Source organism: Cricetulus griseus, chromosome 3 (genome assembly GCF_003668045.3).
Source record: "Cricetulus griseus strain 17A/GY chromosome 3, alternate assembly CriGri-PICRH-1.0, whole genome shotgun sequence".
In the NCBI taxonomy this organism is placed as follows: Eukaryota; Metazoa; Chordata; class Mammalia; order Rodentia; family Cricetidae; genus Cricetulus; species Cricetulus griseus.
Window position 1 is genome coordinate 34,577,696 of NC_048596.1, and position 24,356 is coordinate 34,602,051.

Genomic DNA, 24,356 nt, shown 5'->3' on the forward strand with positions numbered 1-24,356 from the left:
TATTTGAAAAGATCAATGAAATCAGATTATATGTGGTGGTTGCTCTTGATTATCAAATTAATTGGATTGAGAGATACCCTGGTGGGGGGATGGGAAAGTTTACTTCTGGTTCTATCTATAAAGGAGTTTCTAGAAATTATTATATCTCTCTCTGCTTCCTGGCTACCATGATGTGAACTGCTTGGCTCTGACACATCCTCCTTGCTATGATGCACGAAACCCTCTGAAACCATGAGCCAAATTTATTACAACAATAAAAACAATCAGACAAAATACCACCTAAGCTATGCAGTGTGGATGGAGGTAATAAAACCATTAGTGTCAGAAGTGAAACAACTTGACTACAAATGTCACCACCTTTGAACGGATCATTGAGAAATATCCCGGACGTGTGATAAATTAAAAGGAATCAACTAATTCCTTAAAAGATGCAATCAGCCATCCCCCCCCAGGAAGTTATAAATGACTTGAATAGCTCTATTCTACTTGAGAAATTTAATTCAAAAAATGAGACCTTTCCAAACCAGAAAGAATTATGCCCATATGACTCACAGGTAATCTCTCCCACAGACTGAAGGAAAACTATTAATTCTATATAATTTCTTTCAAACAAGAGAAGGAAAGGCACGCTTCCTAATTCATTCCAGGAGACTCCATTATACACAATCCCCCAACTAGGGAGAAATACAGGTTGAACATCCCTGACCCAAAAATCTCAAATATTCTGAAATCAGTGACATGTCCTTCAAAACGTGTGAGATTGTGGAGCAGTCTGGATTTGGGGGTTCTGGTTAAGAATGCTTTAAATCCACATAAATGTTCTATAATCTTATAAGCTCTAAAGTCTAAAAATAAATACCTAGTTGTTCAAAGTATAAAGGATATTCAGTCTATATTGAAAAAGAAAGCTACACCAGAGATCCCTTTCTCAGGAACACATGCAAGTGGCTCTACAAGAGCGTACACTGTGACTGACAGGATATGCAAGTTTAACATTTAAACTCAACGTAAAAATCTACTGTATCGCCGGGCGTTGGTGGCGCACGCCTTTAATCCCAGCACTCGGGAGGCAGAAGCTGGAGGATCTCTGTGAGCTATTATTATTTTTAATAAACAAGCAGCATTTGAGAGTAAGAGAAAATACTATTTGCACTGATGTTCCTGAAAGTGTAATATCTAGGAGTAAATCTAGCAAAATGTGTACACAGTCTTACATGCAGAAAATTCAAAACACGGAGTATTAAAGATCAAAACAAATGGAGAGAAGAGAACTCAATGTTCATAGATAAGATCTGACATTAATTAAGGGTCAGCTCTCCACTTGTGATCCCAGCAAAGAAGAGCAAGCAAACTCTTGGGTGGTTATAAACAATAAATTCTATAATTTTATACAGAAAGAAAAAAGACTCAAGGGATCCAAGACAGGAGAACAAAGTTAGAAAACAGATGCTATCTAATGTCAAGACAGTGCATAGCTGAAGTAATGAAGGTAGTGTGGTACCGGGGAAGTAGAGACAAATTGATTGATGGAGCCCAGCAGAAAGGTCAGAAATGTGTCATATAGATACAATCTACTGCAAAGAAGCAAATGCAGTGCAATGCAGAATCATCCCAACAAAGACACTAGGACAACTGCACAGCTGACCCACAACACCACACACTGTTCACTTAGACGAAGCACACAAGCACACACAACAAACAGTGCACAGACACATCACACAGAGATAGACATGTACTCTAGCCACATATCATACACAGAGAGAGAGAGAACACACAGACATACCACACACTACGTGCAATCATACAAACACACATCACATACATAGGCATAATACACAAATACACACAACAAACAAAATACAAATATACCTCTAACACATGTTATACATAAACACATACATCACACACATAGATATGACATACAGAAACATAGCAAAAAATATACAGACACACCATACATAAACATACCCATATTCGTGCAACCACACACACATCACATGAAGACATAACACACACAACATACCCAACTACACAAGCACAAAAGGAACAATACAGACATACTACAGTTATACATAACACCTACACCACACACAAACACACAAAGACACACAGAGACATATATCACACACAAATACACACACACTCCAGAGGAACCTAGAAAAAAGATCCCTCGCCCTTCACAAATGTAAGTGAGATGGCTTATAGAGTGGAGTGTAAAATACAAACCTGTCCCCAAAGATAACATCTCAACAAACATAGGTAACTTTGGGTCTCGTAGTGATTTTCTAGATATAACCAAGGCACAATTCTGGAAAGAAATAACAATAAAGTGGTTTTGGTTAAAAAGGAAAATATCTGCCCTGTAAAAGACACTGTCGAATGAATGAGAAGATGTCTCCGACAGAGAAAATATTGCCAAGACATGCCTGACAAGGACTACTGCCTACAACACACAGACAAGTCTTACATCACAACAGTAAGAAAACAATCTAGTTTAAAAATGGATCAAAGACCTGACAGAGATTAATCAAAGACTGTGCACAGATGGCACATAAGAAAGATGCTCTCTACCTGCTATGACCAGAGAAATGTAAATTGAAACTGAGCTGCTGCTGCCTTGGCCCAGTCCAGAACACTGTCACCAACAGCTGGGTAGCTGTGAGGCAGCAGGAAGCCTCCTCCTTGGCTGCTAGAAAGACAGTGTGCAAACAAACACTGTACAGTCCAGCAAGAGGGTTGCTGGCTACTCACCAGGGATGCTGCAAACATGTAACCCAGGCATGGTGACACTTGCCGAACATGACAGAGCATCTTAGCTTGATTTAGCATATATTCCCATGTCATATCCCATCTCTGATGCAAGTCAGGGCAGGAACCCAGAGTTAGAAACTGAAGCAGAGACCATGGAGGAGTGCTGCTTCCCGGCTTGGTCTTCATGGCATGCTCAGCTATCTTTCTTATGTGGCCTAGGACCAGCTGTCCCGGGTGGCACTGCGACCATACAATGAGATGGGTGTTTTCACATCAATCAGGAATATGTCCCCATAGTCTTACCTACAGGCCAATCTGATGGAGGCATTATCTCAAACAAGGTTCCCTCTTCCCAGAGGAGTCTGGTTCGTGTCAAGTTGACAAAAAAAAATAAAATAAAATAAAACCAAACCAAACAAAAAACAACCAGCACATTAAGTTTGAGCCAGCCTGAACTATAAGAAAGAAAGTAAAAATGGAAGAGAGGGAGGGAAGGAGGAAGGGAGGGAGGAGAGATATACATATAGAAACCTGCATGTGGATATTTGCAGCAGCTTTCTTTATAACTTCCAAACTTTGAAGGAGCCAACAAAGATGTCCTTTTGTAAGGAAATAGAAAAACAATGCTACAGACAATGGAATATTACTCATTGCCAAAAAGGAACAATTGAGCTATGGTCAGACATGGAGGAAACCAAATGCATATTACTAAGGAAAAGAAGCTAGCTTGAAAAGGCTATAACCTGTCACTCACTGGACATTGAGGGAAGGTCGTAAGTGTGGCAGGAATACAAAGTCAGTCGAGGAGCTCTTTGAAGATCAGAGTTGTCTGGCATGTTCCTGTATATACTGGCTAGAACCTTAAGCTGTGCACCACCCACGATGAACCTGAATGCAAACTGTGGGTTTGGGCAATAATGAGATGGAATGCAGGCTAGTAATTTGGAAGGGATGTACCCTCTGGGAGGTGTTGACAAGGAGGCAATTCAGGTGTGCAGGCAGCAGGCACATCTCAGTGTCTCTGAGCCTTCCTTTCAATTTAGCAGCCAGCCTAAAATTTTCCATTTTTTAAAATGTGGCCATGGAAGTGTATTTCAGAGTCACAACTCTGCCCACAGACAGAATTTTCTATTGTGATATCAGAGAACAGCTATTCTTGCCAGGTTCATACTGTGCGCTAAGCGTTCTTGCCTTGTAAGACTGAAAGGCCCACACAATGTGCCCAGCCCCTTCCATTCTCCCTCCAAAGTCAGCACAGGCCCTCAGAGGCGAACCCCAAACAGCTTCCGGGAAGAAAAAAAGCATGCCTGAAATTTGAAAAGGTTGTTTCTCTCCCATATCTACCTCGGGCCTGTTAGAAAACTATCAGGGTATCAACTCAGTTAGGGTGCTTTCTTCCCCAGCATGTGACCAGAGGTTACCAGGATTGCCATTGGATGTACAAAGGGGCACTATGCCCCTGCCTCCATAATCCTCGCAGGCCCCTCTGTTCTTAGCTGTTCGGGGATACTTCCAGCAGTTGGTGATTTAACAGAACAGCAGCATTAACCGAGGAACGTTGGCTCAGTAGTTCTGAACTCAGCTAGACTTTTAAGCACTAGAGTTTCCACATCTTGATCATTGCTTTAATTCATGCCTGACTCTCCTAGAATGCTGAGAGGGTGTGGATTCAGTGACCTGTATACCCTTGGCATAATGAAGCTGGCAGGATCCAAAGAGTTCACAGCACACAGAAGAAAGGAGACACCATGTAACCAGAGGCAAGGTTTATTCACAAACTACCCACCTAGGTGCATTTGCCCAACACATCACCCAACACAACCTACTGCACTCCTCGGCCATTCTTAGTTCTCAGATGCCTGGGAATTCTATCTAAGTGAATGGAAAGGCTAATATAAATGCTACCAAAGGCTCCTGTTTTAGATTTATTTTCCATTTTCCTCCAGATTAGAAGGCTTGCATTTGTCATCACTCATACAGTCAACAAATGCATCATTTTGTTCTCAGTTCCAAAGTGTAGGCCAGTTGCTAGGACAGAGTGCCAGGCAGCATAAACAAGGGTTAGCAAGCTGAAAGCCTGGAGAAGGTAGCCCTGACTAATCAAACTTTGAAAGAGAGACTATTTCTTGTGTGAGGAATCTTTTGACCAAGGGAAGGCAGGGTGGGGGTATATTTCTTCTGGGATCACAGCATGGTAGAGTGTCTCAGATCCTGTTACTGTCTACAATAGAAAGAATAAGTCCACGGTTGGTGGAGATGGACTTTCAGATGGGGTAGTTCTTAGCCTTTGGATTGAGACCTAATTTTGAATTGTGTTGTTATCCTGTAACTTGTAACATCTGTCTCTTGGTTTAATTGTTGAGTTCACATGTTTCACATAGTAGTGTTGGCTGTAGAGTATATAAATCATCAGTTCTCTGGCTCTTATAGTCGGTTCCATTCTTCAGTAGAGGAAAACAAACTTTTTCCTCATTGACTTCAGTCCCCCTGGCTATTTTTTTATTGTAAACACAAAGAGACTTTGTTGAATGTCTGGTCATTTCTACCCAGTGTTGCCTTGTCATTAATTGTGTGCTCAGGAGATGGATGGACTGTGTCACTCTCCTAATTCATGACACATTGTCACTAGCCTATAAATAATTAACAAAAGGGGATTTTTCCAGAGAAGCAAACTGCCATGTCCATTAGATTTAAGTCCTCTTTCAAATCCCTTCATATAGCTTTTTATTGAAATTTTTACTATGTAGAGTCAACTTTTGGTAAGGCAATAAAATGACACTAATTCAGATAGTAGGCACTTAGGAGTGAGAGGGTTAGTTAGAATAAACGAAAAGTAATGATTATGGGAGGGAGATTTAGCCCTGTGAAGAACTACCATGAATCTAAAGTCTACTGCCAAAACCTTTTCGGTAAAGTTTCTCTACTAAGAGGCTGTTTGGCTACCAACAGGGACTCTCTCCAGCCTAAGCTGAGGGACATCAGAGGCTCTTGGCGGCCTGCCTGGGACACTTCAGCATTTACTGATATGTACATTCTAAGGGCTTCATGACAGAGACCCACCTGGGTGCTGCCCCTGTCATATGAAGTCTACATTGGACAGATGTGTAGAAAGCTAAGAGTCCTTGCATAGGAACTTTGCTGGCACTGGAAGATGGGAGTTAGTGCATCACCAGCCTGGTGGGACAACTCAGGTCACTTTCTCTATCATCTCTACAGGTTCCCAGTGAGATGATTCTCCAGCAACTGGCAGCCATAACATCCTATATTACATTAGTTTTCTTTCCTTCCTTGATTCAATTTCTAATGCTTCTTGGGACCATCTTCTGAACCCAATTGAACTGAAATCATCATCTCGGGTTTATCTCTAGGAAAACTCACTAAGACTATATGAAAAGTAATGGGAGACTCCAAGAGATGACCTTCCTGACCACCTAAATTAAACACAGCTAAGTTGGGAGGGGGTTCTTGCATATGAGAGGCTTCATAGCCTCAAATTGCAAAGCTCAGAGAGCTAAGACTCCAGGTAAATTAACAGCCATTAAAGCCACCCCAAGCCTGTGGCATCTGGGTCCTCTGTCTTGTGAACTTGGAGAATGGATTTTATAGACAATGGAAGGGTAAGTTTAGAACCCAGAGTTATTATAGGGAAGTGGGTGGGAGCGCAAGAGAAAAAAGACAGAGCTCCTATATGACAGAATCAGGTCCCCAGTAATGGCTCACCACTGAGCTGCTTGACCTAGGGCCTTTGATAGGACTCATGGTAGAAAATGGGATGAGGCATGAAGGCAGGGGCTAATAAGTCTTGACTAAATGCAAGATGTCCACATGCCTCTCAGTTCAAGTGTTGTCTCCACATAGAGCTTCCAGGAAGCAGGGTTTATTTAAGGTGTGTAAAGTATAAAAAAAAAAAAAAAAAGGAACAATGGGCCTTTTTTGTCACTTCTGGGTACTGTCCAGAACAAATCCAAGGATGTTTCAGTCCAAGGACAAGAATCCAGATCCCTGTCTCTAAACTGCCCAACCAGCTTCAATCCTCTGCTCTCATCCTAAGGACCAGTATCAAATATATGTAGGTAGATAACAAAGTTAAGACATCTGTGGTAAGATGGAATGCTACCTTGGTCATCAGTGAGAAAAGGAAAAAGTCTCAACATGCTGATAGGTCCTTGGTGTTTTATCTGTAAGTACTGGAATGTTGTCTAGATGACTCTTTTAAACTTGCCAACCCATTCTTGCAGGCCTGCCCTAACCCCTGAGTATGAAGTTCTTCCTCTGCCTGAGCATCCCCAGGACCACTGTCTCTGCCAGTCACTTGGCCATGTGAGGATGGTCCCTGTGTTCTCGGGGCAGTGCCTGTCACACTCATAACTAAGTGTTATTTTAGATCACAATTCTGAGTTCGTTGATTTCCCCAAGTTACATGGGAACGTGGATTAGAAGATTATGAACTCATGAGTGTCTCCAAAATCTCTTTTCCCATCCTTTAACCTTTTATTCTCTTTTCCCTTTTTTTCTCCCCAAGATTGGGTTTCTCTGTGTAACAATCTTCAGTGTCTTGGAACTCACTTTGTAGACCAGGCTGACCTCAAACTCACAGAGATCCGCCTGCTGCTGCCTACAGAGTGCTGGAATTAAAAGCATGAACCACCACTTCCTGGCTAGACCTTTTCAAGAGCCTCTATCTACTCATTCTCTTACCTAACAATGTCTGCTTTATTGCTTTTTCTTGCTGTTCTGCCATTTATCCAAACACACTAATATCTAAACATGTTCCTCATGAATTTAGCTACAAAGGGGAAAGAGAGTCATCTCATTTAAGCTTGTATGTTAATCAAATTGACTCTCAAGAAAGATGCTCACCATCCCAGTATGGGTTGGCAGGGGTGATGGTAAGGGCAGGTCCAAGTTGAGAGGGATGGGCTTAATATTTATATAAAAATCTATGTAACAAATATTGAAATCATAGTATTTATTAACCAGAATGTCTGTTCCTATGAGTATATGATAATTCTAAAGTGATTAAGGTTATTTGCAAAGTGTTGACTATTTTTTTAATGTAGCCCTGGCTCTCCTGGAACTAGCTCTGTAGACCAGGCTGGCCTTGAACTCACAGAGATCCACCTGCCTCTGCCTCCCAAATGCTGGGATATAAGGCGTGAGCCACCCAATGCCCTGCTGCAAAGTGTTGTCTTTAATAGAAGAACCTTCTTCAGTTGCTTCATTGGTAAATATGTCCTGAATTGGGCCAAAAATAATATCAAGTTAGTAACATTTAATTTTACTTCCTTTACCATATTACCTATAATGATTTTCAAACATCTCTCTGGTTTGGGGACAGTTGTGTTTCCTATTCATATTTATACCCTACATGTTGCTGAGAGTGAAACCTGAGACACATTACCAAAATCCGTTTATCCAAGCACAGAATGATTCATATGCGAGGCTTCCACATAAGCCACACTGAAGAGAATTCCGTCAAGCCTTACTCAAATGGCCTACAGAGTGAGTTCCAGGACAGGCTCCAAAGCTACACAGAGAAACCCTGTCTCGAAAAAGTAGATAAAAGGCCTAAAAAAAAAAAAATAAGATATCACTGTCTAGAAGGCACAGGTTATCTTATTTTATGTGCTTGTATATCTCAAGGAGGTAATTTTTAAACTTGTAGAGAAAACACAACCCAGGAGATACTCAGAGAACTCTGCCCAGGACTTTTAGAGGCCACAAATAGAAAAAGAAGATAGGAATGGCCTGATTGGCTGCAACTGTATTGTTTCCTAATTTGGGTATGGTTTGATGGGTTGGTTTCCTATAATTGGCTAATGTTCAATTGTTTGTGATTAGTTGAAATCAAGCTGTTTCACACACACACACACACACACACACACACACACACACACACACACACACACACACACCATACTGTTAAGTTTTGATTTGTTTATTTACTTAGTTAGGTTGCAGTTTGTTACATAGAACTTCAAATATACAGACAGCCTCAGGCTGGTGGCCTCCTGCCTATTCAAACAAATGTGACTCTAGCTTGCTGCTTTTCCTGAAGGTCAAGAGTAGAAAACTTAAGTATGAGAAACTAGTATGCACAAACTGTTCTTTCCACATGTGTGCACACTGTCTTGGAAGATCATTATAAAACATTTTAGTGAATAGGAAAAAAATATTGCTTGCCATGATAGCTGACCTCAAACTCACAGAGATCCGCCTGCTGCTGCCTACAGAGTGCTGTTCATCCCAGCACTCAGGAGGCAGAGGCAGGTAGATCTCTGTGGGTTTGAGATCAGCCTGGCTTACATAGCCAATTCTAGGCTAACTAGGGCTACATAGTGACATAGTGAGACCTTCCCTCAAAAGAAAAAAAAAGAAGTATCGTTCATAAGGTTTACCACTTATAGATTGGGGTGAGGCTATAACAGGAGAAAGCTAACACTCACAGAGTGCCATCCATATGCCAGGAGCCTCACTTACTTCATTCACTTGACTCAGCCCAGAGTTATGTGATTCCAAATGCATCACGGTGCTCTCAGTCCTAAATGAAATGAACCCCTTGCCCATCTTTGGCCAGTGACCTAATGGAAGAAGGCAGGACCATGGGTGTGAGTCCATCTTTAGCCATGGTGATACAGATGTGGTGACTCCTTTTCTGTATATTATTTTTCACCTGTTTGAGTTTATTTCTTTTTGAGACAGTATCTCACTGTGTAAACTAGGTTAACCTTGAACTCACGGAAATCTGCCTGCCTCTGCCTCCCAAGAGCTGGGATTACAGGTGTGAGTCACTAACACCAGACTAGGCAAGTACTCTATTACTGAGATGGACCACTAGAATGTTTTTTGTTTTAAGACTAGGCCTCACTAAATTGCCCAAGCCAGCACTGTACTTGGGGCATCTTCTTGCCTAAGCTTCTTGAGTAGTTGGGATGATAGGCCTCTTTTACCAGGCCTAGCTTCTTTCTTTTCTATGTAGATGAACTCACCAGTATTCAGCTTCAATGTACTCAAAACTTTCAGCATCCCGTCTCCCCTTACTCACAACCCCCAATCCATATCCCTGGCTTTTCTTGCTGCAGAGGCCTTTTGGTGGATTGAATGGTCCCCAAAGGCTCCAGTACTTGAATGGTTAGTCATCATCAGGGAATGGCACTACGTGAGAAGCATTAGGAAGTGTGGAATTTGTGGAGCAGGTGTGGCCTCCTTGGATGAAGTGTGTCACTGGGGGGTGGGCTTTGAGGTTTCAAAAGTTAAAGCCAGGCCCAGTGTCATTTTCTCTTCTTGCTGCCTATGGATCTTAGCTACTTCTTCAGCACCATATCTGCCGTGGTGCCACCATGTTTCCTGCCATGATGATAATGAACTAAACCTCTGAAACTCTAAGGAAGCCCCAATTAAATGCTTTCATTTATAAGAGTTACCATAGTCACGGTGTCTCCACAGCAGTAGAACACTGATTAAGACAGGCCTTACACTTTTAGCTGGAATCACTGAGAATGCTAAACCTATTGTAAAACAATAACCCATTGTCTGAGGCCGCATGAACAGGAGCTTGGTCCCAGGGTTTGCTCTGGACCTTATGCTTCCTTTTGTCTTTGACTTCTTGACATTCCAGGGAACCAGAAAGACTATATTTTACTATAGCATCTCACTCTTTGGGACTCCTTCTTTTGTTCTCAAATTTCAGTGAAACAAGGTGACTATTAATTATTAATTATTAATTATTAATTATACCAGATTAATTTGGGATTTCTTATACCTGTAGGCTTGCTGCTTGGAAAACTGTTTTCAGTCCTGGTCATGATTCTATCTTTGCCCATGAATGTCACTGTGTACTATCTACTCTCATTGCCAATATACCATTGATAAGTAGAGTTGTGTAAGGGTGTTTATGTGGGAGGATACCTCCTATCCCTCCTACACACTCCTGGCCTATTTCATTCCATTTGTTGGTGCATGGTTAACATGCAAATATCCTCATTGGTGCTGAGTAGGTGTGAAACAAACAAGGAAGTATGCAAATTATGGCCATGCTCATTACCAACAGCTTTCCCTGAAATTACATTAAATGCCATTTCTTAGGGTCTAATGCATTTGACAAAATTTATCAGCATGTTCTCCTTCCCCCAACCCTTGCCTGTTAGGGACTAATGAAATGCCATTTATTTAATGACACATGCATCCCCTCTTTCCACTGCATTTGGGAACTTACTCATGCAATCATCTTCCTTTAATTATCTGACTCCAAAGAATATTTCAAAGTCTTTCCAAGACCTTCTGAAGTTATTATTTCACTTTTGAATAAGATTTACTCTTCCCCTCTAGACACATAATCTCTAATCATTTCCCTCAGAATCAGGTTGACACTTCATTTGTCTCCTAAGCAATAAGACACGACTACCTCTGTGCATAATGAAGAACTCCAAAGCCTCAATTTATTGTGAAGCACATAGCAAAACTAATTGCATGAACCACAGACGTCTAATCAGTATAAAAATTAGAATATAGACACTCATTTGAATGATAATACCAGAAAAGACTCGGAGATCATTTGTTATCAGTTCAGCTTACAGATGAGGAGAGTCAGGTCTAGAAAAACTAAGACACCTCTGAAGGTCACGGCCCAGCCCCTGACAAAAACTGCCTCCCACATTCTGCTCAGGGACTTCACATATCACTCATTTTTCTTCAGCTGGGTTATTTTCTCAGACATTTCCCATTTCACACAAGGATTGACACGATATCTTTTTTAATGTACTTGAAAAGAATTTTTAATCACTTGGAGAGCACTCATATTTTAAATTTTGTTGTATGACTAGATCAGATGCCATCCAGGTCTACCAGAAAGGATTCATGTTTTCTCTGAATTCTTATGTGGCATCTTCTCCTGCCAAGATAGGTATGTCTTCCTATCTTATACTGCACTCACCTATGTCCATAGCGTCACTTAGGCCAATAAACTCCTGAGGGACTAGTGTGAGGTCCATGTCAATGTGAACATGGGAATCTCACTGTTTCTTCTCACCCTTCCTGCACACACTTTAAAACTTCTCATATCAGATTCTGACATTCTCTCAAATAGCATTGTGGGGATACAGCTGTCTATTGATTTAACAAATAAAATGATAGTCACAGATGATCTCCAGGAATGTGTATCTGGATAATGCCACGGTATGTTTCAAGCCCAAGTGTAATAAAGCTTGAGTTTCAGCATAAGCTAGTGGGGTATTTTAAATAATTAAGGAGTTAACATTTATTTCTCTTCCTAAATGGCAGTTTTAAGGGAAATTTAATTAAAATTTATATTTTTTATTATTGTTGCTTCTAAAATTAGGAATAAAATCTTAGATTCCATTGCAGTCACCTAGGGGGGAGGAAAGGCAAAGATTGGATAATATTATTTATTTCACTCTAGCTGTGTTATGTCTTTGTCCACTCATTTGGCCAGAAGATAATACTGTGGGATGTTATAGCTTTGATGGAGAAGCTCTGGGTCACTGTGGGAACATACAGAGAAATATTTACCCTCCTTTACAGGGACAGGATACCAAAATCATGGGAGAGAGTGGCATCTCTGCTGAAGGCAGAGGGACAAGTGAAAGCCAGGCTGCAGTAGTAGCACTGAAAAGACTATTCCAGATGATAGAAGTGCATATGCAGAGCCTAGAGCAAGAGAGAACTTGATGTAGCTACCAAGAGAGTTGCAGGAGGCCCAGGACATAGAACGGCAGCTGAGTTTCAATGAGAGCTCCATGTTATAGATAAATAAGTAGCTCTATTAGTCTGACCAAGAGACAGAAAACAGAAAGTTTAGTTTCTGCTGTGTACTCCCAGGCAGATACAGCCTCAGTTTTCCAATAGAAGTGTCAAGTCTGGATTTTTAGGAGAAATCTCCATTTCTAAGTGCTTGTAACAATGTGTAATGCAAGAAAATATTATGCTGGCCGAATGTCACTAAAGACTAGTTTGCCATCTCTAGTCAGGAGCAGTTGTCCTCAAGATGTGGCCAAGAGGCCAGCTGAAGGTCACTGTTGACATCTCAGAGATGGGAATTCTTAGGCCTGGCCCGATGCCTTAAACAACAAAAACTCTATGATGGATGGAGCTTGGGGATCTGATTTCACAAGCCCTTCAGGTAATTCTGATGCAGCCGATACTTGCTTCCTGGCAGACATTTCTCACTGATTACTTGAAACTTGAGTATGCTCATGCCATTTTGCCAGTGGCATTTGGAAAGGGTTTTTTTTTTTTCATGGTCCAACCAGACTAAGATGCTAACAACAGTTTCACTTGCCTTGGATCTTTCTTCAGCTTTAAACCATGCTTCACATCCTCTATTTAACATCCAAATTCCTCTTCCCCAACCCCAAAACCTCCCAGCCCCCCTCTATACCTATAGCACTTGGCTATCATCCTGTTCATACCCAAATCTTTTGTTACCAGCAACAATAGACACAGACTAGAAGCAACCAGAATATCCCTATGTATTGAACAGATTTGGTAACTTCCAATGATGGAATGAAATAGTCACCAAGTGGGAAGTATGGTGTGCTCTTCATTGGCTGATGGTATTTTTCTCCAGAATGTGTGTGCTGCTGTATATGTAATAGGCTTGAAGAAAAAATATTGGATGGACTCTACAGCACCATCATTAGTAACCAAGATACTATCTGATCGCCAGTTGAGATTATGGCATCATAGATTGAAGAACATTAGCTCTTTTAAAGATGTAAGAAAATCCTGAGGGTTTAGTATGTATTGAATGCATTTGAATAAATATATAAGTGTGGGGTATCTTGTTATTATCACTTTCCTTGCCCTGACCCAGTGTGCCTCTCACTCTTGACCACATAACTGTGGACACCACTGTCCCTATTAAGCATACATTGTTTGCACGGCTTGCTCGCTGGTTTGGAAATCAACAGAAGGGAAACAACTTTGAAGTAAAACCAGGCTGAAATTTTCATCCACTGCTGAACCCAAAATAGATACTGGTTTTAACCCTTCCTCTGCCTTATCAGGCAAACCATGAGCTTAGCACCAACTGGTTGACAAGGTATATGGCTAGAGTCTTAACCTGGGTGGCTGCCATATCAGATCATCCATTGGCAATGTTTCTTGATCCAGGATAAGGAAAAGAATAGTGCCGTGTGCATTAAAGGAGGTCTTCATAACTTCAGAGGACACATGCATGAGTGCTGGGACTTGGTCTTTGTTCAACACTGAGCATAGGACATATTGTAAGAAGCCCTCAATGTGTGCTTTAAAGGAAGACCTTCAAAGGAGACACAAACTGCAAAAACACTTTGAAAAGTGGGCAGAGCATTTGGAAGCAGTGGAAGCTGATTCTAAGGAATCTCTCCTTATCCTCATGGTTTATTAAGGACTTTGACTCCTGTACATGTTCTCAGAAAACGTGGAGAGCCACCAGGGCTGATTCAAATGCCATTGATGCAAAGTGTCAGGAAACTGGACACCCTGAGCATAGTGAGCCTTCGAGGACTATGTGGTCCCTTTCTGACACTGTTTTCAAGTATCATGTCTTATGACGTTTATTGTGGATAGACTTTTCTAGAAGTGGCATTTATGTGCATAGGGAAGCCATGCTTGAATCTGTGTAGTACTGGGTACCACCCTGTCTTGGAGTTCTATTTCTTCAATTAAACACACACCCCCAAAAACCAAAACAAACCAACAAAAACATGCATTTATTTATAAGTTAAGAAATCTCTAGAAGTCCTTAAATGTGAATAATTATTGTCATAGGCTTTCTTCTCTAGGAGGACATTCAACTGCAAACACTGCACATTTTAAGCCCACTAAAGGGACAAATAGTGGTATTTCTATCAAACCACAGCAAACAAAGTTTGAACCTCATCACAAATGAGCTGGTGTCTCCTTGAAGGATCAGACTCCCCAAGAGCTGCTACTTCAAGAAAGTTTCTTGATAAGAACAAGGGAAGAGAGAAGCCTGTGCTGAGTTCCACCAGCCCCAGGGACTCAAGAAACTACACAGTCCCTGCTATTCCCAGCCCTGCCTTCCTGGGAGACCTAGGTTGCAAAGGCTGTGGACTATTCACTATGAAACACTACTCAGCAATAAAAAAAAAAAAAGCACAAAGTAGTGCAACATGAACCTCAAAAACATTAATAGAAAAAAAAAAAAAAAACACGAGACTTCACAATGTGTATCTTCTGCCCACCAGTTTCCAAATAACCACTCAGAAGCTTAATATTAGTTAAATGCTTGGCTGATAGCTCAGGCTTGTTGCTAGCTAACTCTTAAATTTTAAGTTAACCCATATTCCTTATTCACACTCTGCCACGTGGCGGTACCTTTATTAGCAAGACACCTTCACCTCCTGCTCCCTCTGCATCTGGCTGGTGACTCCTGACTCCACCCATCTCCTTCCCATCATCCTTAGTTTGGTTGCCTCACCTATACTTCCTGCCTGACTCCTGGCCAATTAGTATTTTATTAAGCCAATTCTAGTGTAGAAGAGGATTATTCCACAGCAAAGCTGTGATTCTCTTTGTATGTGAAGCCAGAAGAGGCAAAACTAGGATGAGAAAAAGTAGGTGAGTAGTTGCCTGAGGCTGATGGTCAGAGGGGGGGGCTGATGACAAATGGCCCTGAGAAAGCCTCTGTGGGTGAGGAAAGTGCTCTGAAGAGCTTCTGTTGTTTTGCTTTTTGAGACAGGACTTCCAAGTGGGCCTCAAACTAAGTAGCAGAGACAGGCCTTGAACAACTGATCTTCATGCCTCCCCTGAAATTACAGGCATGTGTCCTCATGTCCTGCTTTAAGACCCTGATTATAGAGGTGTTCACACTATGGTATATGACTCCAAAACGTTCCTGTTATAATGAGCAAATTTGTTGCCTGTTATAAACTAGTAAATCTGGGAGGAAGGTACTTAAACAACAGTAGGTGGAAAGAAAACAAATTCGAATTTACATTACAATTTCCCTTTTTCTCAGCAGGTAGTAACCCTCTTTATTCTGACGGCTTTTCTCTGATATTAAATCAGTGCCGGCTGGGAAGTCATCCTCTCCTCTTGTGTATCTTCATGTTTAGAACAAGTTTCTTGTGCATGGCCTTGTTTCTTGGTCCACTCTGATAGTCTCTGCCGTTTCAAATGGTATGTTTAGACCATTGCCATTCAAAGTGAGGGTTGCCATAGTTGAATTAATAATTAATTAATATTCCTATTTTATAGCCTTTTCTTTTCTTTATTGTCTTCCACACTTCCTGCCTCTGATATGTTAACTGTTTTTCATTCCTTAGCATACCACTTACGCTTTGATCTTAGCATCCAGACTGTCCACTCCAAGGTCTTAAGCATGTTAAAGCAAGCATTCTGCCACTCAACTATGTCTATGTCCCTTATACTTCTGAAAACTTTTTTAGTAGTTACCCCAGAGATGACAATACGTAACTACAGCCTTGTGGGCAGGTCTACTTTGGGACAGTGCCATACCCTTAGAGTAAGGCCTTCCCAGCATGCTCCTTCCAGATCTTGTCACAGTTTATCCGAATTGCATTTGTCCACATGCTGTGATCATCAGGTATGTTGATTTTTCTCTTTTGCACAGTTGTCTTGGTAGGTTAATTAGGGATATGAGAAGTTAAATATTTCATCCCCCTTCACACCTGCTTCTCTGGGTTCTTTGAACTTTTTTTTTGACTGGCATATGACAATCCTGAATATTTAAGGTGTAAAATGTAATGTTTTCATATGCTTCTGCCTTGTAAACCTAGGAACTAGGATATTATGGCCACATCTTGGGTTTTTATTTTTTTATTTTATTTTTTTTGAGATAAGACCATTTTGAACCATCTGTTTGAGCCATCTACTCTTCACTGTTAACCACAGCTGCCCTGATTATGTAACAGAATTGATAGAACTTAGTACTCATAGTGAAATTCAATCCTCGGCCCCTTCTCTCCCCTCAACCTCATAGCTCCACCCCCAACCCATCTCTCCCCTCCCCACACACCCCACCCCCTCCCTCTCTACCCTCCGCTTCTGGTAACTACTACTTCACTCTCGATTGTTACCAAATTCTTTAGATTCCACATACAAAAATCACACTCTTCAGCGAATGTAATGCTCACCAAGCTTAACACTGTTATGCTGTATGGCTTTGTAGTATTCCTAGTGGGTAGATACAGAATGGGTGGACCATGCAATATGTTCTTTATCTATTCACCTTGAACATACAGGTAGATTAGGTCTGGATGTTCTTAACCAGTGTGGATGTCTCTTCTGCAAATTGGTTTTATTTCTTTTGGCTACATACATACACACATGAAAACCATACATACATACATACATACATACATACATACATACATACAGTAATGATTTGAACTTTTGGAAGACCCTTACACTGTTTTCCATAATGGCTGTACTGACTGGGCTCCTGGCAATATTGTGTGTGTCCCTTTCTCCATTTCTGACCAAGCCTGAGCAGTCTTTAAAACAACTGTCCTAACTGGTGAGAGGCAGCTCACCGAGGTTTTATGTCTTTCCCTATTACATAAGTGATGTTAGACACTTCTTCATAGGCTGATTGGAAGCTTTCTCATCTTCTGAGAGATGTCTGCATAACAGATGGAGGGGGGCATGCAAGTGAGTATATCATATATTTTGGATCATAATCCCTTTCAGACACGTTTTACAAACACAATTCTGTCCTCTAGGCTCCCTCTGCAGAAACCTCCCAGTTTGCAAGGAACAGTCCCATTTGTTTCCTTTGCTTTTGTTACCATAGTGTGAGCCTCAGACTTGCTTTTTGTTCATTTCAAGGTCATGAACTCTTCGTTGTCTTCCAGTAAGCAGTTCATAGTTCCAGCATTTACAATTAAGTTTTAATCCATTTTGAATTGATCTTTGTATATGTGAGAGAGAGGCCTATTCTGTTCTTTTGCGTGTGGACAGCAGCATTTCTTTCTTTCTTCATTACACATTTTAAATTAGCTTACAAATAATAGGCTTCCATATAGGATTTCCATCCATACTTCTTTTGGCCTGACTCTCCGGTCTCTCCCTTCTCTGTCTCATCTTTCCCCCAGAGATCCTCCTTCCATTTTGTTCTCCTGTCTTCTCAGCCCCACCCCCCTAGTCTCTTTCTTCGAGTTTCTTGACCTTTACCCCCTCTTCTCCTTCTTGGATACACACATTTAACAGAGGCTGACATCTGTGTATGAGAGAGAGCATCCGGTTTGAGCCTGGGTTACCTCACTAAATGTTTTCCAGATTCATGCATTTTCCTGCAATTGTCATTGTTTCTCTGTACAGATGAATAAAACCCCATTGTATATATTTGCCACATTTCCCTTATCTATTCTTCAACTGATAGATATGTAGGTTGGCCTCATTTCTTGCCACTGTGAAAAATCCAGTGAAAAAGGTCATAGGATGCGGCATTCATTCTTTGGGTATATGCCCAGGAGTGCCAACAGTTGTTATTAAAGAGACTTTCTCCCACTGCAAGTTTTTGGCACCTTTGTCACATATCTGTTGACACTAAGTATGGAGTTGTTTTTTTTTTTTTTTAAAGACTTTCTTTTCAGTGTGATAGAACATGTGTTGTTTTCATGCCAGTGCTATACTATTTTGTTTATTATAGCTTTTTAGTGTATTTTGCAGCTAGGAAATTCTGCCTCCAACTTTTTTTGTTTTGTTATTTTTTGTAACTTCATATGAATCTTAAGATTTATTTATCAATGTACTGTAAAAATGTATTCGGTGGGGACTGGATCCAAGATAGCTTTGAGAATCTTTCTTCATACAGCTCAGTCTCTGTCTTTTATTTTCCTTTTCCCTGAAGGAAAAAAAAGATGGTCCCACTCATGATAAGAAAGAAAATCCCTTGCTTCTTATGAGTAACTACAGAACCTGAGAAACTATTAATATAATTAGTATACTTTATTCTTCCCTCTCTCCCTTTTTGAGATGGGGTCCTCACTACATAGCCCAGGCTAGCCTGGAACTCACACTCCTTCTGTTTAGGCTTCCAAATGTTTCCTCACTTTTGGGGAACAGTTTTCTTAGGTTTAGAATATTATGTTGCTAGGGGCTCTGTTTGGGTGAAGTTGTCTTACAATGCAGCCGCAGCTTGTGGTGGTGTGTCTTCTGCCTCTACCTCTCCAGTGCCAAGCCTCACACACTATATGACTGTATACTCAAACAAGTAAAAACCCATACTTTATCTTGAAGCTGCTCTAGCAAATTTCAAAGAAACAGCTTGGTTCTTCCCTCTAAGGTATCTGTGTAGCAGGACTGACTGTTCATATGAAATTCTCTTGGGGAAAAGAGGCTATATCCATAAGCAGAGACTACTGGTACCTTTCTGTTAAGCAAACCGAAGATATTTCCCCCAGAATGAGGCTGAACTCAGACGCAAATGAAGACTGTTGCCTGTCACTCACACAACGGGAAAGCTAGGTGAGACAGCAGATCCTTCCGCCTTTTCCTTTGTTCTCATGCACACTGACTCTCTCTACCCTGATAGCGTGCTGGGTATTCACACCGGAAACAGCAACAGCAATCAAGACGAATGCGGCTGCACACTGCTCCCCGGGAATGAATTAACAGAAATTTGCCTGCAATCTGATAGATTTAGATTTGTGGTTTCACACGCCAGCAAATGTGTGTTGGATTCCAGGGTGCACCAGGAGTTTCTGCTTGAGTGGGTCTCGGATGAGCCTGAATCCATGTCCCCAGGTGATGCTGATTATGCGGGTCGAGAGAACTGCACTCTGTGAAACATTAATCCTGAAACCATCAATACTTGATGAGCCTTCACAAGAGAGGTTCTCAAGCTGTGGGTTGCAACCCCTTTGGGGGTCCTGTATCAGATATCCTACATGTCAGATATTTACATTATGAATCATAACCAGTAGCAAAATTACAGTTACGAAGTAGCAATGAAAACATTTTATGGCTGGGGGTCACCACAACATGAGGAACTGTATTAAAGCGTCACAGCATTAGGAAGTTTGAGAACCACTGATTTACAAAGTACCTCTTAGCTCTGTTAATCTCTCTGGTATTCTTTAATGACATTTATAAGTTTTTTTTTTCCCTAAATAGTGGAAACCTTTAATAACAACGCTGTATGTGAACTATAAGGCTAGACTTAGAGACAATTCACTCCACATTTTGCGGAGGATACTGAAACTCAAGTATGTCTGGGGCAAAGCCAGGAACAACCCACACATTTGATTCTAAGTCAGGGTTATGATCTCGGTTTCATAACTAAAAAAGAAAAGTAAAGAAGAGAAAAAGCAGTTTGCAAATAGGAGGTCTTAAAAATGTTCTTAGCCATGCCTGCTGCAATGCAGCCACACACAGTGTAGTCATTTTTTCCCACATTCAACAGTGGTCTCATAGAAGCACCTCACAATGTTGTTTCCACTTATTCTCATAAACATGATCTGTAATACTCACATAGCAAGAACATCACATGACACTGTTTCCCTCAAAGCCCTGGGCTGTTGAAGGATATGTGGCTGTAGGTGGCACACATCAGTCCACCAGAATATCCCATTCCAAAGGGCATCCTATGAAAATCACCTCATTTGGGACCACGCACAGCCCCATGCTCTGAACTCAAATCTTCCCTTAACTCAGGTTGAGACAGCCAAGTCGTGTGCCAAGCCAGGAGCACAGAGGAGACTGAAACCAACTCTGAGGGACTTGTGGCAAGGCTCTCAGGATCTCCCTGGAAGGGTGGCTCCTGTGTTTATAGGGGGTAGGCGGGAAATGCTTAGGAATGTTTTCTACACAATGTGCACCTGGAGAACTTGACTGAAGCTATGTGGTAGCCATCCTTTCCCATAGGGACACATCCTAAGACCCCCTGAAACTACTGTCAGTTCTGATCTCAATATAAAGGGTCCACTTTAATGTAGGCAACAGTGGGTAAATTGGGAAGTTTCTCAGGTCATTGGCAGTAGGTCTATCCCTAGTCCCTAGTGCATGGACTGGCCTTTTGGAGCCCATTTCCTATGGAGAGAGATACCTTGCTCAGCCTAGACACAGTGGGGAGGGCCTTGGTCAGGCCTCATTGTGGTGATGCCTCAGGCTTTGACAGACTTCATTGACTACCTATGGGAGGCCATACCCTCTCTGAGGAGTGGATGGGGATGGGGTGAGGGGAAGGTAGAGGGAGAGGGATGAGGGGAGGGAGAACTGGGATTGATATCAAAAATTAAAAAATAAAATAAAGGAAAAAATTTAGAAAGAAAAAAAGGGGTCCACTTTACAAATGCATCTAAAGTCCAACTTATAAAGTAGTAGGAGGCAGGCTTAGCAATTACTAGTAGAACATAGTACAGTTAGGACATTATTTTGATGTAGTTTGGATCTTGACTATTCTCAAAAGCTCCTGGCTTAAAGCTTTGCATTTCCCCAGGAGATGCTTTTAGGAGGAAGCCACAGCTTGAGCATCTGGGGCCTAGCATGAGGTCTTGAGGTCACTGGTGACATGATTATAAAGGAGACGGTAAGACCTCGGTTCCACTCTCTTGCTCTCAGAGGCATTGGCTTTACTGTGAATATGCAGCCTTGGCCACAGCAATACGGTGAACTGACTGTAGAGACTGGAAGCTCAGGAAGTGTGAGCTGGCATCCCTTTCTCATTGTGAGTTCAGTATGTCAAGCATTTGCTGCAGCAATGGAAAGGTAACTCAAAAAATTATATTAATGCGGGGTTCCTCTTAAACATACCATATTATAATCACCCTTTTAGTGTAACCATGAGATAATGCAGTGCCTACAAAAGAAGCTAAAGTGGTGAATGATGGAGTTAGGGTACTGTTGATCTGTTGTTAGCTGAATAAGCACAGCAGCACCACATGGACACACTGGACAAAGGGATGCTCCATGATGACTGGCGGGTGGGTAGTAAATACAGCATGGACACACTGGACAAAGGGACGCTTCATGTACTGGGCAGGGTGAGCATGATGGTTCAGGGAGAACAGTTCAGCAAATGCAGCAGCAGTGGGGATGGAGTACATCCTTCACACAGAGAAGGTTTGAACCCCAAAACACAATGTTTTGGAGAGCTTTACCAGCTCTGAAGCCAAGAAAAGCACAGAAAATACAGACATGAGAGCAGAGGGGGAGAGGCACTGTTTTCTCTGCACTGATACTAAATCGTCTCAGAAAGGAAACTTAATATGGTTTCTTCTTTGAAGGCTCCGTAAATCCTACAAGCAAACCAAGAAAAGAAATACAATCTTCTGGAATGCTCAGGGTAACCGAAAAATCCAACAAGAGCTGACAAGAAGATGAGGTTTCTTAAGACCATGCTCTGATACAGCACTGGACATCTCACCAAGCATAACCTCAGGGACCCTCAACTGCTCCTTAGAAAAAATGTCCACCCACTTGTTAGCGGTACAGGAAACTTCCATTTGTCCCTGCCAGCAGTTCCCAGGGAAAGGACTTGCCAATCTCTGGGATGGTTTTTTGAGGACTTTAGAAAGACATCAAGACAAATGATTGAAAAAACAAATTTATGACAACTGGGAAATAAGATGGCTACTAGTCCATTAACTATTGGGAAACAGACATTAATCCCTTCTGCTGTGACATCGAACTGTGATCTCCTGTTCTCAGATTTGTGCTATGTGTGTGACACTGTTACTTACATCCTCACAGCTTATTAAAAAAGAGGGTGCAGAGCGCAAAATATTGCTAAATCTCAGTGGGAACGGTATACAGAATATGGGTATTCACTGAGCCGGTCTCCACATAAAAATGCTACCTTTATAGATTTTCTGACTAATGAATGAAATTTACACCATGAGACAAAGCTGACAAAGACAGTGCGGCTTGACTGGCAGCAGCCCCTCTTTTAGTTAGGAGGGCAATGGTCTCCTTGGCCTTTAACAGCATATCTAGGTCATTTCTAGAGACATCCCCTCTGGCCATGTGATCTGTGTAACAATAACCTCCTCCTCTCTCTGCAGGAAGCTGCCATGTCAAGCCCAAAGGTTTCAGTGCCCAGGGACTCATAAAAGAAAAAGCGACAGTGTCAAGGTAAGTTATCGGTTTATTAGGAAAGTACCAACACCACATCCTTCGAAATTACTGGAATTTTATTTGCCTCAGGCTTATGACTTGCAACCAAAGACATTGTGCAAAGAAAGCAAAGATTAAGTACACTTTAGGGAGAAGGAGACCATACCCATTGGTAACACAGGAGCTCAGGTGGACAAAAGAAGCCATCGGGACACTCTAGACACTGTAATAGTCAATAGCGTCAATAAAACAAGAGCCAAAGGGAAAAAAAAATTCCGCAATGTTTACAGTAGACATAAATCTTATACAAGTCAAAAAGCTTTTTTTTTGTTTGTTCTTCAGATCATAGAGCATAAAATGGAAAAATGTATATGTAGGTGATTTCTAACTACTGTACATCTGTCACCTAGTAAAGTTGCTTATATGTACCACAGTGTAAAAAACAAACAAACAAGAAAACAATACCGAACAAATGAAAATTTTGAAAATTGCCTGATGAAAAATAAAATAACCAGTGGCTTTTAATGGCTTCTCCCGGTCATCAGCGCTGTAGAAGATAAAAATCTCCTCATCAGGATAGATGATGGAAGCAAGCACATCAAACGGCTACCAAATTTGACCCACCTGTAGAAATATACTATCCACCCACGTCTTTTCCATCAAAAGCTTTTGTTTGTTTTTAATCTTTGAATCTTTGAGGCCCATTTGGTCACAATATGTTACAAATATTCGTGTGTGTGTGTGTGTGTGTGTGTGTGTGTGTGTGTGTAGATGCATGTTTTGTTTTTTTTACACCATGATATCATATGTTTGTCTGGCACTATCCTAAAGCTAGCTCTAGATGACAATGAGGACGGAGGAATAACCCAGTGCCCAAAGGGCAAATGAACTCACTGGGGGTGAAGGGAGAAAGGGGGAGAAAGTGTTCAGTTCTGCCACAGTCAGATCAAGTCCACACTGCTCACTCATCATCAGTCCCACTTGCCTCTGACTGTTCCTAAAAGAAAAACAGGAAAGAGTGAATGCACCCACATCTCCTGCAGTGGGAAGACGAGACACTTCTTTGAAGCCTGGGCACTCTATGCCGAGAAGGGGAGTGCTGGACTAACAATCCCTAGGCGAAGCCTGCCAGCCGCGCTTGCCGTCTGCCACTTGGGTTGCTGAGGTTTACAGCTAACCATTTCTATTTTTATCGGAGCTTTGGAAAAAAAACTGTCCCATACCAAGAAAAACATCATGCATTGAATGTCTGCTCATTGGTAAGCCACCTCAAGAAAAGGTGGTGTTTTAAATGTCACCAGAATATAGTAATTCTGATTCTAGAACTTTCCAGTCAGGCCAGAGTAGCAAAGTGTTGAAGGAAAAAAAAATCAAATTCAGGTATCTACTAAAATGGAGAAGTGTCTTTCCTGAATGAGAACTGTGTAGGCGCTGGGTGGCAGGGAAGCAGAGAGTTAATGCAGGGGACTGGCCAAGTTTCTGTCTGTTGTTCTCGCAGACCAACAGGGACAACAGTGCTAGACTGAGTGCTACATTTAAGAAGCTCCTCGACTCTGAATTCA

General features: G+C 41.5%; 1 protein-coding gene and 1 long non-coding RNA gene across 9 annotated transcripts in view; one reads left to right on the top strand and one right to left on the bottom strand.

Annotated features, from left to right (window-relative positions):
* Window positions 1-22,812, top strand: part of LOC113831528 — a 39,216-nt gene extending 16,404 nt beyond the window's left edge. Inside the window, exon 3 of the long non-coding RNA XR_004769010.1 lies at window positions 22,743-22,812. This is a non-coding gene — a long non-coding RNA (uncharacterized LOC113831528). The remainder of the gene's footprint in view (window positions 1-22,742) is intronic.
* LOC100770307 (probable global transcription activator SNF2L2) overlaps window positions 22,808-24,356 on the bottom strand; it is a 171,661-nt gene continuing 170,112 nt past the window's right edge. For 7 of the 8 annotated variants that reach the window (XM_027406479.2, XM_027406478.2, XM_027406477.2 and 4 more), the window contains one exon: window positions 22,808-23,791. In XM_027406479.2, the coding sequence (XP_027262280.1) occupies window positions 23,756-23,791 (36 nt within the window). In that variant the 3' untranslated portion in view covers window positions 22,808-23,755. The remainder of the gene's footprint in view (window positions 23,792-24,356) is intronic. The other variant, XM_027406480.2, reaches the window with a different exon arrangement.